The sequence below is a fragment of the Alosa alosa genome, chromosome 10 (genome assembly GCF_017589495.1).
Source record: "Alosa alosa isolate M-15738 ecotype Scorff River chromosome 10, AALO_Geno_1.1, whole genome shotgun sequence".
Lineage (NCBI taxonomy): Eukaryota > Metazoa > Chordata > Actinopteri > Clupeiformes > Clupeidae > Alosa > Alosa alosa.
In genome coordinates this window covers 11,958,218-11,971,131 of record NC_063198.1, presented here as the reverse complement: position 1 = coordinate 11,971,131, position 12,914 = coordinate 11,958,218, and the positions used below count along the sequence as shown (strand labels likewise).

The following is a 12,914-nucleotide window of genomic DNA, read 5'->3' as shown; positions in this document are numbered from 1 at the left end:
CTTGTGGGAACAACAAGGGTATTTTAGTCCACCATATAACTAAGTCAAACATTGAGAAGATGTTTTATAAAATATCTACAACAAATGTGCATTTAATTGTAAAACATGAAGAATATATTTAATTTTACAATGACAAGCATTCTGTACTCTTTTCTGACAATTAACTAAGCTTAATTTCATAGTAGCCTTCCATTAGAGAACTCACCCAATGAGGTTTTTTCCCTCCAGATGGTTTGTGATGTCATTCTCTGTTTACAAGAAGACGCACTAATAACTGTCAATAGGTTTTTAACATTATTTATGAGGGATGAAGAAGCTTAGGAGTTTAGAGAGAGTCCTTTTGTTGGTGCATAAAGGTCTCATAGTGGGCAAAGTTTACTGAGCGATCTACCAGCAGCTGCTATAGAGCCCAAGTGCATTCTTTAAGGAGTTTCCCTCCTTTTTCTATATGTTGAAATAAAGTGAATTTATTTTTTAAAGGTATGATGGTCAGTGAAAAGTCTGAAGTAATTCAAGAGTTCAAATTTAAAACTTTTTTCATAATATGTGAAACAAACATATAAAAACTCTAATTTAGCTGGAATAGGGGGATTATCTCTACAAGATGAGTCATTTCTGAAATATATCCTACAGTGTTGGATCATTAGGGTCAAATGGGATAGACACACTTGCAATGTTTCACACGTGTGTGTACAGTGGTGAGCTGTCAGCATCATTGACCCCAACATCAGGCAGCAGATTAACTCTCCTCACAGGGTCAGTCCTTTCCCACATCCACACAGTGGGTCAAAATGTTAGATTTAATTGTGTCAAAATATTAGATTTATCGGTTACACTTTACTTGACAGTATCAACATAAGATTGACATGACACTGTCATGAATAAACGTTTATGACATAACACTTTTGTTATTAAGTGACATTCGGTTTTTGTCATAACAAGTTAGGATTAGGATTAGGGTTAGGTTTAGGATTAGGATTAGGATTAGGGTTAGAGGTTAGGATTAGGGTTAGGGTTCATGTGTCATGACAGTGTCATATGTATATGTTTATGTTGATGTCATATGTCACTCTTATGTCGATACTGTCAAGTAAAGTGTTACCGATTTATCTAATAATGAAAATAAATGCTGCTTTTCTTGTATTTTTACAAACACAGTGAGAAGCTGCATTCTCTTGGTCAATCCTTGAGTAAATGAATAAAGTGATGATATCATCATTCAACTCATGATAGCAGGATTCTGCAACTGATTGTTCAGTTTTTCGTTATAGTCAGCATATGCTGTGGACTCCTTCAAATATGCATAGTTCTGTGCATTAGGGTTCTCAAAAGCTAAAAAGAACAGAAAATATACACAGTATGACAACACTAACCAATGACAGTGAAAGAGAATGAAGTAGGCATATTTTACATTTTAAATTCAGTGAAAAAAGTCTAATAAAAGGTTCTCCACGCATATTATTGTTCTGCACATATAGTGTCATTGTTTCGTCTTAAATTCCCAATCTTGGTGGCTTCTCAATTATTTCAGAAAGTGGTGTATTAAAACTATTCAATAGAATATTTTTTGTTGAATTTGAAACAGCCACATTAGTAAATCATACAAGCTATGTATCCATTATCAACATTTAGAACTACCAACATTTTGGAATATCCCACCATATTTAAACAAATAAAAGCTAAACTTGATCTATACATGAATGTATGTAATATCCCCATTAATGCACAAATAGGCTGACACCAGACATAATTTCACTGCATTTCTTACTTCCAGTAACTATATGCATGTGACAATAAACTTCCTTGTATCCTTGTATCCTTGTACATCCCCAAGAAACTTTTTGTCTATTGAAATTTAAAATTTCCAGATGTCTGAATAAAACGTAAGAACTATTACCCACTGCTCTCAGCTGGGCAGCAGGGGGATGAAGCTCCTTGACTAATATGGAGGGTAATGAGACACACTTCTATTGTTCCCCCATTGAAGAGCAGAGAATGGAGAGAGTGTGGGAAAGTGTGGTGGACTCTCTCACAGACCTCCTGTGGGACAATAGACACAATCTTGAAACATCAGAATTTGCTTGGTGTTCTACAAAAACCTGTGATGCTAATATCAGGGCAGAATCTGTAGAGGTCTTCAGTAAGAAAATAAAGGGTCAAATCAAATGATGTTTACTAAACAACATACATGTACTGTACATATACCTGTTTTGTATACAATTCTGAGAACAAATGAGAAATGTTTCAGTTTATTCAAAAGTCAGGAGGCCTGTAAAATTGCTACCACTTGACGAAGGACACTCAACCTGAAGATCCATTGTAAACAGCTTAATTATGGTTGAGATTAAATGTTAGTCTTGATGCCCTTATCCAGTCCTGATAAGGCACACTTCCATTATTCACAGGGGACTGTCAATGGTCAAAGTGTGGGAAAGCTCTGGAAAGGAGAGTCTCAGTTCCTGGTCATTGACATCCACAGTCCCACTGGTGATTCAACAAATACACAAGGGAATAGGCGTGTGTGCTATACTAATAATCAGGGGCGTAGTGCTAAAATAAGAGGTGGGGTAAACTATGAATTCTGTGATCACAGTAAGGTGGACTGCGCCATGCGGTATCAGATTTTTTTCTGAAGACATTCAGAACATGTTTGAAGATGGTAGAGGTTATTGTCCAATATTTATAACAATACCAGTGGTAATGGTTCTTAGAGTGTTGATGAGTGTACATATTGTGAATGTGGATAATACAGTTTGATGTTTGAATGTTAAAAGTTGCAATTGGTAACACTTTTGAGTGGTGGAAAACCTCTAATAAGAGCTGGATATACTATATTTCTGAAATTTCAGAGGTGGATAAACTGAGTTTACTTGTGTTTAGCGTCCACTGCAGCTCTGATAATAATGAAATAATTTCTTAAAAAATTGCATATCATCAAGACTTTACTTTATGACCAACGTCAGAGCCATGCACTGCAGTGTGTTCAAGCCGGTAAAAAGTTAGCATGCATGAATGGCATAATTAAAGAATCAAGAAGGAATCTCTGATGTACTGAGAAATGAGTAGACTAGTCTCTGTCAGTATTAATGTATACATGCAGAAACTAAAAAGTCTAAACTCTTATGAATCCTTCTTCAAACCACTTCCAGTATGGTCTTGAATTTTGACGTAGAAATTATGAATTTGGTGAATCACAAAGCTCAGCCAATAAGATTCTTTCCCTCCAGATGGTTTGTGATGTCATTCTCTTAGCTGATAGTCACCATTCCTCAACATGGGTGATTAGAGAAGCTTTTGTAATGCATAGAGGCCTGAGTGTGGGAAACTCAAATGACCACTCTACCAGCAACATGACAGAGGAAGACATCTGGTACATCTGCAGAACTCCTGAAGACAGAGGGAAGGGAATGTTCCGAAGACAATTTCCCCTCCATATTGTTATTTTCACAAAGATTTTATTACAAAATGCACCACAGCAGTGCAGCAACATGGAAACAATTGTCATTCTTATTGCATTTTTTAAATTAATGAGTTCACAAAAGCACAGAGCTTGACAAAAATGAAAGCTTACATGAATGCATAAAAACTCCAAGAGTTTTCAGTGGTAGTTGTTGAATGTTTCAAGAATTCTGTAGTAAAATTACTTAAAGATCTCAGACATGTTTTCTCAGCCTATCATTAAAGGATAGTGCACAATATTTGAATTCTCAAACAGAAAGACTATGACATGCATGAACACACCACCACACGTGTGTATACAGTGGTGGGCTACATGTGCCCTGTCAGCATCAATGACCCCAACATCAGGCAGCAGATTAACTCTCCTCACAGAGTCAGTCCTTTCCCACATCCACACAGTGGGTCTGTGGGTCTCTCTCCATCACCCCCAACCCAGCACCTGTTCCCCTGAGGTTTGACCATTTTGCCCCAGCAATGGGAGAATCCAGCATGTGGCAGCTCCACACTCCTCATTGTCCTCTGCAGCTCAGCCATTGGCTGCTGACTGTGAGAAACTCCAACCAGCCCAAGACCCACACATTCATATGGAGATCTGGGAGTATAAATAGAGGACATGAAGCCAGTTCTGATCAGATTCACTCTACACAGAGAGATCTACTGCAGCTACAGCAATGGCACCTACAATCACTTCAACAGCAGATTACCCAAAGGAACACCTGAGTCTGAATCTTAAGGTAAATATTGTAACCAAACTCTTTCAGATTTTCCAAAAACGTTCATTGACTTCACACTCTGTGCATATTTAAAGACCAAATGTATTAATGACATCTACTTCCTATTTGCAGATAAGAAAACCCATTGTGGAGAAGATGCGCAGGGATCGCATTAACAAAAGTATTGAGGACCTCAAGGATCTCCTGGGTCCACAGCTCCTCAACCAGCAGCCCGAGTCCAAGCTGGAGAAAGCTGACATCCTGGAGATGACCGTTTGCCTCCTGAGACGACAGCTCCAGCATAAGACTCTGCCTTCATCTGATGATGTTCTTCAGGGATTCTCCACGTGTGCCAAAGAAGATGTTCACTTCCTGTCAAAAAGTCATGGAACTGTGCTGAGCCACTTCCGGACCCAGAAGCCGTCCTCTGATGAGGACATGCCAGATCAAGCCCTGCCTCAGATTAGTGTGCTGAATCAGCACACACTGAGCAAAGAGAAGAGTCCAGCCAAGAGCGCCCCCTGGAGGCCTTGGTAGAAAACTGAAGTATAGTTCAACATGAACTAAGACTGTCATTGGTTAATCCTGCAAATGCAGGCGTTATGTTTTATTTTTATCTGAAAAGAATGTAAGATCATTTCCAGGAGGAAATATGGAATACCATATCTGGGATATGGACTGACAATTGTCTTCAGCGAAGACTTTCTTACACGTATAATTTGCAAAATAGCCATATTGGTGATATTTTCACAGCTGAAAATAACTCAAATGCTATGTTATTGAAATAATGACTACAGCCTGTTTACTAAGTAAATTGTTGTCTCTTAAGAAACTGCACTGACTTCATTAATGGAGTTTTCTCAATGAGGGATTTTTTTTAACTCAACAATGAGAAATGTAAAACTTTCTTAACATTTAAGAAACATGAATGTTGTGCTTTCAATGAAATGCATCTCTTATGTGCTGTAATAACCACAAATAGCATTGATGTAAAGCTTCCATTGTCTTTTATAAAGACCTGTTATGTTTGTCTCATTAGAGAACAACTTGTTGACTAATGTCACATAGACAAGGATTTTGTTCTAAGATGTTAGAAACTGATTTAATTAATAGGAATTCTCAAGGAGGGAGGTTTTCTCACTTACCTTAACAATGGGAGAAATTTTACACTTTCTTAACATTTAAGAAACTTGAATGTTGTGTTTTCAATGAAATGCATCTCTTATGTGCTGTAATAACCACAAATAGCTTTGATATGAAGTTTCCATTGTCTTTTATAAAGACCTGTTATATTTGTCTCAGTGGAGATCAACCTGTTTAACAATGTCAATAGACAATAATTTTGTTCTAAGTTGTTAAACTTTTTTATTTATTTCAAATGGCTTAATTCTCAAGCCAGAAAAGTACAATAAATCAATCTCTGCATATTTGACTCTCGCTTGTCTCTCTTTTTATCAATAGTTAAACACTATTAAATGTCAACAAATAGTTACCTCTGCAGTAAAGTAACTTCAGAAGGTACATTTCTTTATCCATATCATTAGTAAAAAAATAACAGTATGCTCAGATTGTCAGCATCTGTGGGCTGGAAAGTAGCTGTACCTGAATTTCAATTCCACATCATTTCATTATGAGAGCATTCCAACAACCTTGAAATTTGGAGATGTTTTTGCAACATGTTTAGCCAATTATTGGGTCCAGTGGCACCTGTTGAAACACACTGAGATTTGATGTTCACGGTGTCTATGAAGAACCAAGCAATTATGTCACTGGGTAAGATATTGTGGCTTCCGGATGTTTAAATTAGACAGTTCATGCCAGAAGCGGTTAGAGCTGACATGATAGTATACACTAAATGATTTATCTAACTGCTCTGGCATGTTTTCGTCTGTATAATTAAAACCCCTTTTGACTGTACACATTCACAGAAATTAAGTACAAAAGTAGTAAAATACAGGATTATTTTACAATATTCCAATTAAATGCAAAATGGTTCTATCTATTTGTTTCTGATGTGTGTTGAAACCAACACAATTTCATCAACAGTGATAGACTGCGTCTACTATTGCATGGATGTTCAATGTTTTGGCAATGAAACCAAAATGCAGGATTGGTTCACTGATCTTTTCATTCATGCTGATCATATTGAAACATTACAGCTTTCAAAACACTATACAAATGTGATAGTGAAGGAAAATGTTATATCAAGTAGAAAAAGGCATCATCTTTGTTTTACAGTCGTCATACAGGCTCATAAAATATGCTTGAATATGGCATTATGAATGTGGATAGTGTTTCTTGCCTTAAAGTATCATAATGAATTTGAAGAAATGTTATATCTCATATTATTTATACTCGATGTTTGTTAAATCAAAACAATTCATAAATGTAATCTAATCCAGTGGTTGCATAGAAACTGAATTAGACTCCACTGCTCTCACTGTCAGCTGGGCAGCAGGGGGATGAAGCTTCTTGACTAATGTGGAGGGTAATGAGACACACTTCTATTGTTCCGCCATTGAAGAGCAGAGAATGGAGAGAGTGTGGGAAAGTGTGGTGGACTCTCTCACAGAATCTCTTAGACACCCAGCAAAATGGCAAATGTTGTCCATACCAAAACATTGTATATATGGCATTGTGTGTGTATAAAATGTATTGAGATTACTGTGTCATAGCACTGGCACATATTTTTTATCATCTTTTTAATATGTTTTAGTAAAACCATACCTTGCATGTTTATGTGTAAAAAAAGAATGAAAATTCATTCATCATGAGAGATGACCATTTGCCTCCTGAGACAACAGCTCCAGCATAAGACGCAGCCTTAATCTAATGCTGTTCTTCTGGGATTTACCCAGATTCCCCATAATGATGTGATGAAGACACAGTCTCATGCAACAGTGTGGAGACACTTCAAGACCCGGAAGCCTCTATATGGGACATGGAAGAGTCAGTCCAGCCAAGAGTGCCCCCTGGTGGCCATTGCGGACACATGCATAGCGAGACTGTCCAAATTGACTACATTGGCCAGTAATAAATCCTAAAAGGACTTTAAAGAAAAAGTCCGCCAGTGTCCAAGCCAAATGCAGGTGGTATCTTTACATCAAGAAACTCAGATTTGTTAAAAGAAAATAAATGTTGTAATGGAACCCTTTTGAAAAACTGTGAAATTTGAGATATCATAACAGTGTTACTATAATCATGGTTGTACAGGATGATATTTTTGAAGCCCTTTGTCTCTTTTAAATAACTGCATCTGTATGATATAATCTTACTTTCCCATTGTAGAATTTATTAATGTAACCGCATTGTCACCCAGCCCATTACATATCTGACAGACCAGAGACTAGTACCTGACTAAATCTGATGGGTTAAAGGCTGCACCTTATCAACAAGCTTCTGAACGCACTGTACAGTATAATACTACGCAAGCCATCCACTGATATTGATAACAGGAGCTTAGGTGCACATTATGCATATTTTACCATAACTTACACACATATGCATCTGATCATATGTCCAAAACAATGATTATAATATGTTTAGATTAGTTTGTATAAATGGACTTTATTCATTAAGATTGGACAGCCCAGTATTTAACAAACAAACAAACAAAACTTTCTTTGCCAATGATAGTAGGATGTGGCTACCTACTGATAAATTAGCATGAAGGAGGCACACTTGTATTGTCTACAGAGGGGTGCGGAGAATGGTCAAAGTGTGGGAACGCTCTGGAGAGGAGAGTCTCAGTTCTTGGTCATTAGCATCCACAGTCCCACTAGAGGTTCCACTAACACACACAAGAATAGACACGTGCTTCCCCTTCTACCATACACTCTTAAAACAAATGTGTTGTCCTTACTTACTTGAAATTACTGCATACTGCATATCAATGTAAATATACAGGTCACACAAGCACAAGTTTAAACTTCATGTAACTGTTAAGACTATATAAATATACAACACAACTACCTCTATTTTTTTTTTTTTTTTTTTTTTATATATATATATATGTCCTATATTTCTATTTTGATACATACATGTTCTATATTTCAGTCTTGCACTTTAATTTAATGTTTATTGTCTATGGCTATGTCTATAGTATGTCTATGTCTGTATTTAAAGTATGTCTATCTGCATGGGAAAGTAAGAAACGAAATTTCAATTCTTTGTATGACCAGTGCATGTAAAGAAATTGACAATAAAAGCCAACTTGATTTGACTTGACTATCTGGACACAGAGATGTGTTAAAAAACAACTCAAGTTGTGTTGTTTTCAACGCATGTTGGTTATTTTCAACACATTTGTGTAACAAATAAAAAAGGAAACAACACAAACTGTGTTGTCCCTATCTAGACACAGAGATGTGTTAAAACAACGGAAGCTGTGTTGTTTTCAACACATTCGTTTTAAGAGTAAAAACCAATAAAAGTATGTGCATGAGATATTTCAACGGTATAAATCTCCATTGAGCCAGTCCTGCTCTATTTGTATTGTACTGTATGTTTTTACACAACAGGATATGCCTAGATATGAGATACAGTTAAGTTCATCACATCAAGGGTTCATTTAATTTAATTTGCATTTTAGTTGAGTCAGTTTGCGATGTTCTGTTTCAAAGCCAAAAGCATGAATGAACGAAGCAAAATAAAAATATGAAATGTGTTTATTTCCCTAACTCTACTTCTAAAACAATTGAATAAGGGGCTGTTCGTTATTTATTTAAGGGGCCACCTGAGGGATTTTGAGTGCTTCAGTCAAAAGTTGCATGACCCTCCCTTGCCTGCTAGAAATTGTTCAATGACCCTCCGACAGAATTGTCAAAAAAGACATGACCCTCTCCTGCCAATTGTCTTTCCGGGAGCTTGCATGTTACCAGTCCTTACTTTTCAAATGTGTTGCACTTGTTTGCACAATTTCACAAATAATCATATGTGATTAATAATGTGACAAATAATCCCTGTGCACGGGGACCAAAACAATGCTTGCCAACTTTTTCCGTGCCGTTTTAATATTTTCCCGTAGAATATCCCATATTTTAAAACTCTCATAACATTAGCCCTGCCATCGGGCCTGTCTCTGTGTTGCCTTGTTGCTACCCCCTTGCCCTTCCAACGAAACAGATGTCTTCAAATCATCGTTTTCCTTGCTTGAAGGCGAACTTAGAGTGATGTTAACCTATTTAAGTTTAACGGTGTGATTGTCGTGAGAGCACGATTCATTGGCGCTTGCATGTTCGGCCGTGTGTCTACGTGCGCACCTGCCTACCATCAGGCTACTCAGCTACTAGAGAAAGAATTTCCCCTATGTCAAAGTCCTTTTAGGCAAGTCCCTCCACTCGGCGGCCATTTGAGCTTTTTGGGCACTCGTCGGGCATCCATTTCGGCAGAAATGCGCGTGCGCAAGGCTTCACGACACCAATCTTGCTCCAGCGGCGAGATCACAACACATGATTGGCACGATGTCTTTACAACACACCATATGATTGGCTCAGTGTATTCACATCACACCACATGATTGGCTCAATGTATTCACATGTTGACGTTTTGGCGTGGAAGGGGTGGGATATGCGTAGACAACGGCCATATTGGCGTGACAAACTAGCCCCATGCAATTTTATGGAGTATTTTTTGAGTGCTGTGTCTCCACATTAGAAAGTCTCTGCCTATGTTCACTCCAAGTTGGCCTACCATAACTTACCAACTCTGCACTGTAGACCCTAAACTGGCTATTTATATTTTTCTGTGAAATAAGCAAATGTATTTGTTCAACTTTATGAAGCAGAATTACGCACTAGGCTACTTGGAACGTAACACATGTTTGTTTGCGCAGGAGAAAGAATGACAGCAATTAACAAATTGCACTTGTTGCTGTTTACCAATAAATACTATATATTTTTGCAAACAACAAAAACAGAAAGGATGGAGACAGCAAAGCTAGAGATTGGGCAGGAACAAGGTCAATTGGTAGACATGCTTGTCAAAACGTTAGGAGCTGGATGTGGATGAATGAAGCAAGTATGCTTTACTAATGTTAAGCATGCATGCTGTTACACGGTATACTAAAAGTAAGCCAAAGGTAAATGTAGCCTTTTAGGGCTGTGTAAAGTTGACCAAATTACTGTAATATAGGCTGTTAGGCATGAATAAAGTAGGCTACTTTGTTGCTACAAACCCTTCAGACGTTAATGGGGATGATGTTGACATTTTCCCGTATTTTGGGTGAGAAACCTGGGGCATCTCCCTTATTTTCAATGTTCAATGTTGACAGCTATGGAACGAAAGAGAACATAATATGGCGCCAGAAATCACATTCCCTCTAGAACCTTTGCTAGTGCCTATATCCCTCAGTCTCCATTGAGTCTCTACGAAAGCCGCAGCGCGAGGCCTTTATCTTGCTACTCTGCAAGAAAGAAGGAAATGAGGGGTAAACGTGGTGTGCAGAGAGGGGTTAAAAATATGCACCTAGGCCACTTTGAAATGTTGCTGTTTTCATGATTACAAAATTTGGTTGACCCCTCCTCCTACACTAAAAAAAAATTGGGTGACCCTCCCATTAACAAAGAATAAAAAGACATGACCCTCCCCTATTTTCCTCCGGTGGTCCATTCCTTAAATACAGAACAGTCCCTAACCAAAAGCTATATATTAACTATGTGCGTCAGTGTTATGACCCTCTCTGTCTCTGGCTGTCTGTGCCACCGCGGAGCCTTGACTGGCTGGAGACGGCAGAGTGCTTGATTGCCAATTAAGCCACACCTGTGTGCAAATGGGCTTTAAAAGCCAGACCAACTTGCTCTCTCTCTCTCTCTCTCTCTCGAACCCGACACACACATAGACTCTCAGACTCACGACATACATTCATGCATGCACTCACTCACTCACTCTGGCATACATTTCCCTTTGACTATGCAACAAACATTCACCACACTCACTCTGATTTTCCTGCCGGCGTTCCAATCACTTGCACTCTCAACCAGATGATCCCACATCCCCTAGACATACTTTTGTGATACCAATAAATATTTGTGATAATTTCATTCAGTGTTCGTCTCCCTTTCATGTTTTCGGTCCATACGAGCCTGGCCCGTAACAGTCAGGGTCTTTCCCCTCAGATAATTTCAAAATCTCTGAGCAGATAGTCATCATTCCTCAACATGGGTGATTTGAAAGCTTTTTAATGCATAGAGGCCTGAGTGTGGGAAACTCAAATGACCGCTCTACCAGCAACATGAAAGAGGATGACATCTGTTGCATCTGAGACCTAAGGTGAGAGTCTAAAGGGGAGCGTCCCTCCATTTCAGAAAATGATGACAAACTTTTAACAGGTATGTTTTTGTGAGGGTCCTGACTGTTTGTAAGGGATATAACTCATGTAAGAATTCATGTAATGTCTAGTTACCTAGTCTGGTTATAGTTTGGGTTAGGTTAATGATTATTTAGATAGATGGATAGATAGATACTTTATTGATCCTCAAGGGGAAATTCAAGGGTCTCAGTAGCATACAGACATAACACACAACATGCACTTACAGCAGAAATGGTAAACATAAGTATAAGTATAAACATATAACTAAACTCCACTGTATAATAAAGACAGTAGAAGATAAGACAGATAAGAAAACTAACAAAACTAAATACTAAATACACTATGTAAGTTAAATTAAGAAAGTTCAATGTGCTTGAGGGAGATCAAGCATAAGACGCTTGTAGTGACAGGGTCGGGACTGGTGAGGTGCTAAAGGGAGTGAGTGTCATGGTGAAGGTGCAAACAGTAGTCCAACCATGTGTGCCTGGCAAGGTGCTCAAGAGAGTGAGTGTCATGGTGAAGGTGCAAAAAGTAGTCCAACAGTGCAACAGTGCAAGAGTAAGGTCTAGAGACCAGCATAAATAATATAGAAAAATAGGAGAGTAAAGTGTAATGTAGACAAGGTAAAATAAAAAACTATTTCAGTGCAAGAACAGGTTGAGGTAATAGGGTTATAGCCATTCATTCATTCATTCATTCATTCATTCAGTATTGTATCAGAAGCCTGACTGCAGCCATTGATCATGTGTGCTAATATAGCATGAAAAACAGTGTAGCAGTAAAACAGTAGTGAAAACATTAGGCTGTGTACAATAGTAAAACAGTAGTAAAACAGTAGTAAGCAGTAGTGGGCAGTCAGTACTCAAAAAACATGGACATGGAGAGGGTGGAGAGGCAGACAGATAAAGCAGAGAAGTCTATCTCTCCTCTTCCCTTAAGTGAGGCATTGGACAGTTCAATGGCCCTAGGAACAAATGACTTCCTCAGCCTTTCAGTTGTGCATGGCAGTGAGCGAAGTCTCCAGCTGATCAAGCTCTTTTGGTTTTTGATAGTGCTGTAGAGCGGATGACATTCATTGTCCAAGATGTTGATCAGTTTGTTTAGGGTCCTTTTGTCAGATATTGAAGTGATGCACTCCAGTTCAGCTCCCACTACAGAGCCAGCCTTCCTTACCAGCCTGTCAAGTCGCCCAGCATCCTTCTTCTTTGTGCTTCCTCCCCAGCATTCCACTGCATAGAAGAGGGCGCTGGCCACAACATCCTGAGGAGCTTGCTGCACACATTGAAGGGCTGCAGCCTCCGCAGGAAGTACAGCCTGCTCTGTCCTTTCTTGTTCAGTGTTGGCTGACCAGTCCAGTTTATTGTCCAGGTGGAGACCCAGATACTTGTAGGTGCTTGCCACCTCCACATTGACCCCATCAATGGAGACTGGTA

At 38.6% G+C, this 12,914-nt stretch overlaps 1 protein-coding gene across 1 annotated transcript; it reads left to right on the top strand.

Annotated features, from left to right (window-relative positions):
* Positions 1–4,067: 4,067 nt before the first annotated feature.
* Positions 4,068–5,504, top strand: LOC125302306 (transcription factor HES-5-like). The gene is made up of 2 exons (XM_048255437.1): positions 4,068–4,193; positions 4,305–5,504. Exons 1-2 carry the CDS (start codon positions 4,131–4,133, stop codon positions 4,707–4,709), a joined length of 468 nt encoding a protein of 155 aa, XP_048111394.1. The 5' UTR covers positions 4,068–4,130; the 3' UTR covers positions 4,710–5,504.
* The last annotated feature ends 7,410 nt before the right edge of the window (positions 5,505–12,914 follow it).

Coding starts and splice junctions, on each gene's coding strand:
- LOC125302306 (XM_048255437.1), top strand. CDS start 4,131: ATGGCACCTACAATCACTTCAACAGCAGATTACCCAAAGGAACACCTG. Junction 4,194..4,304: donor ACCTGAGTCTGAATCTTAAG/GTAAATATTGTA, acceptor TCCTATTTGCAG/ATAAGAAAACCCATTGTGGA.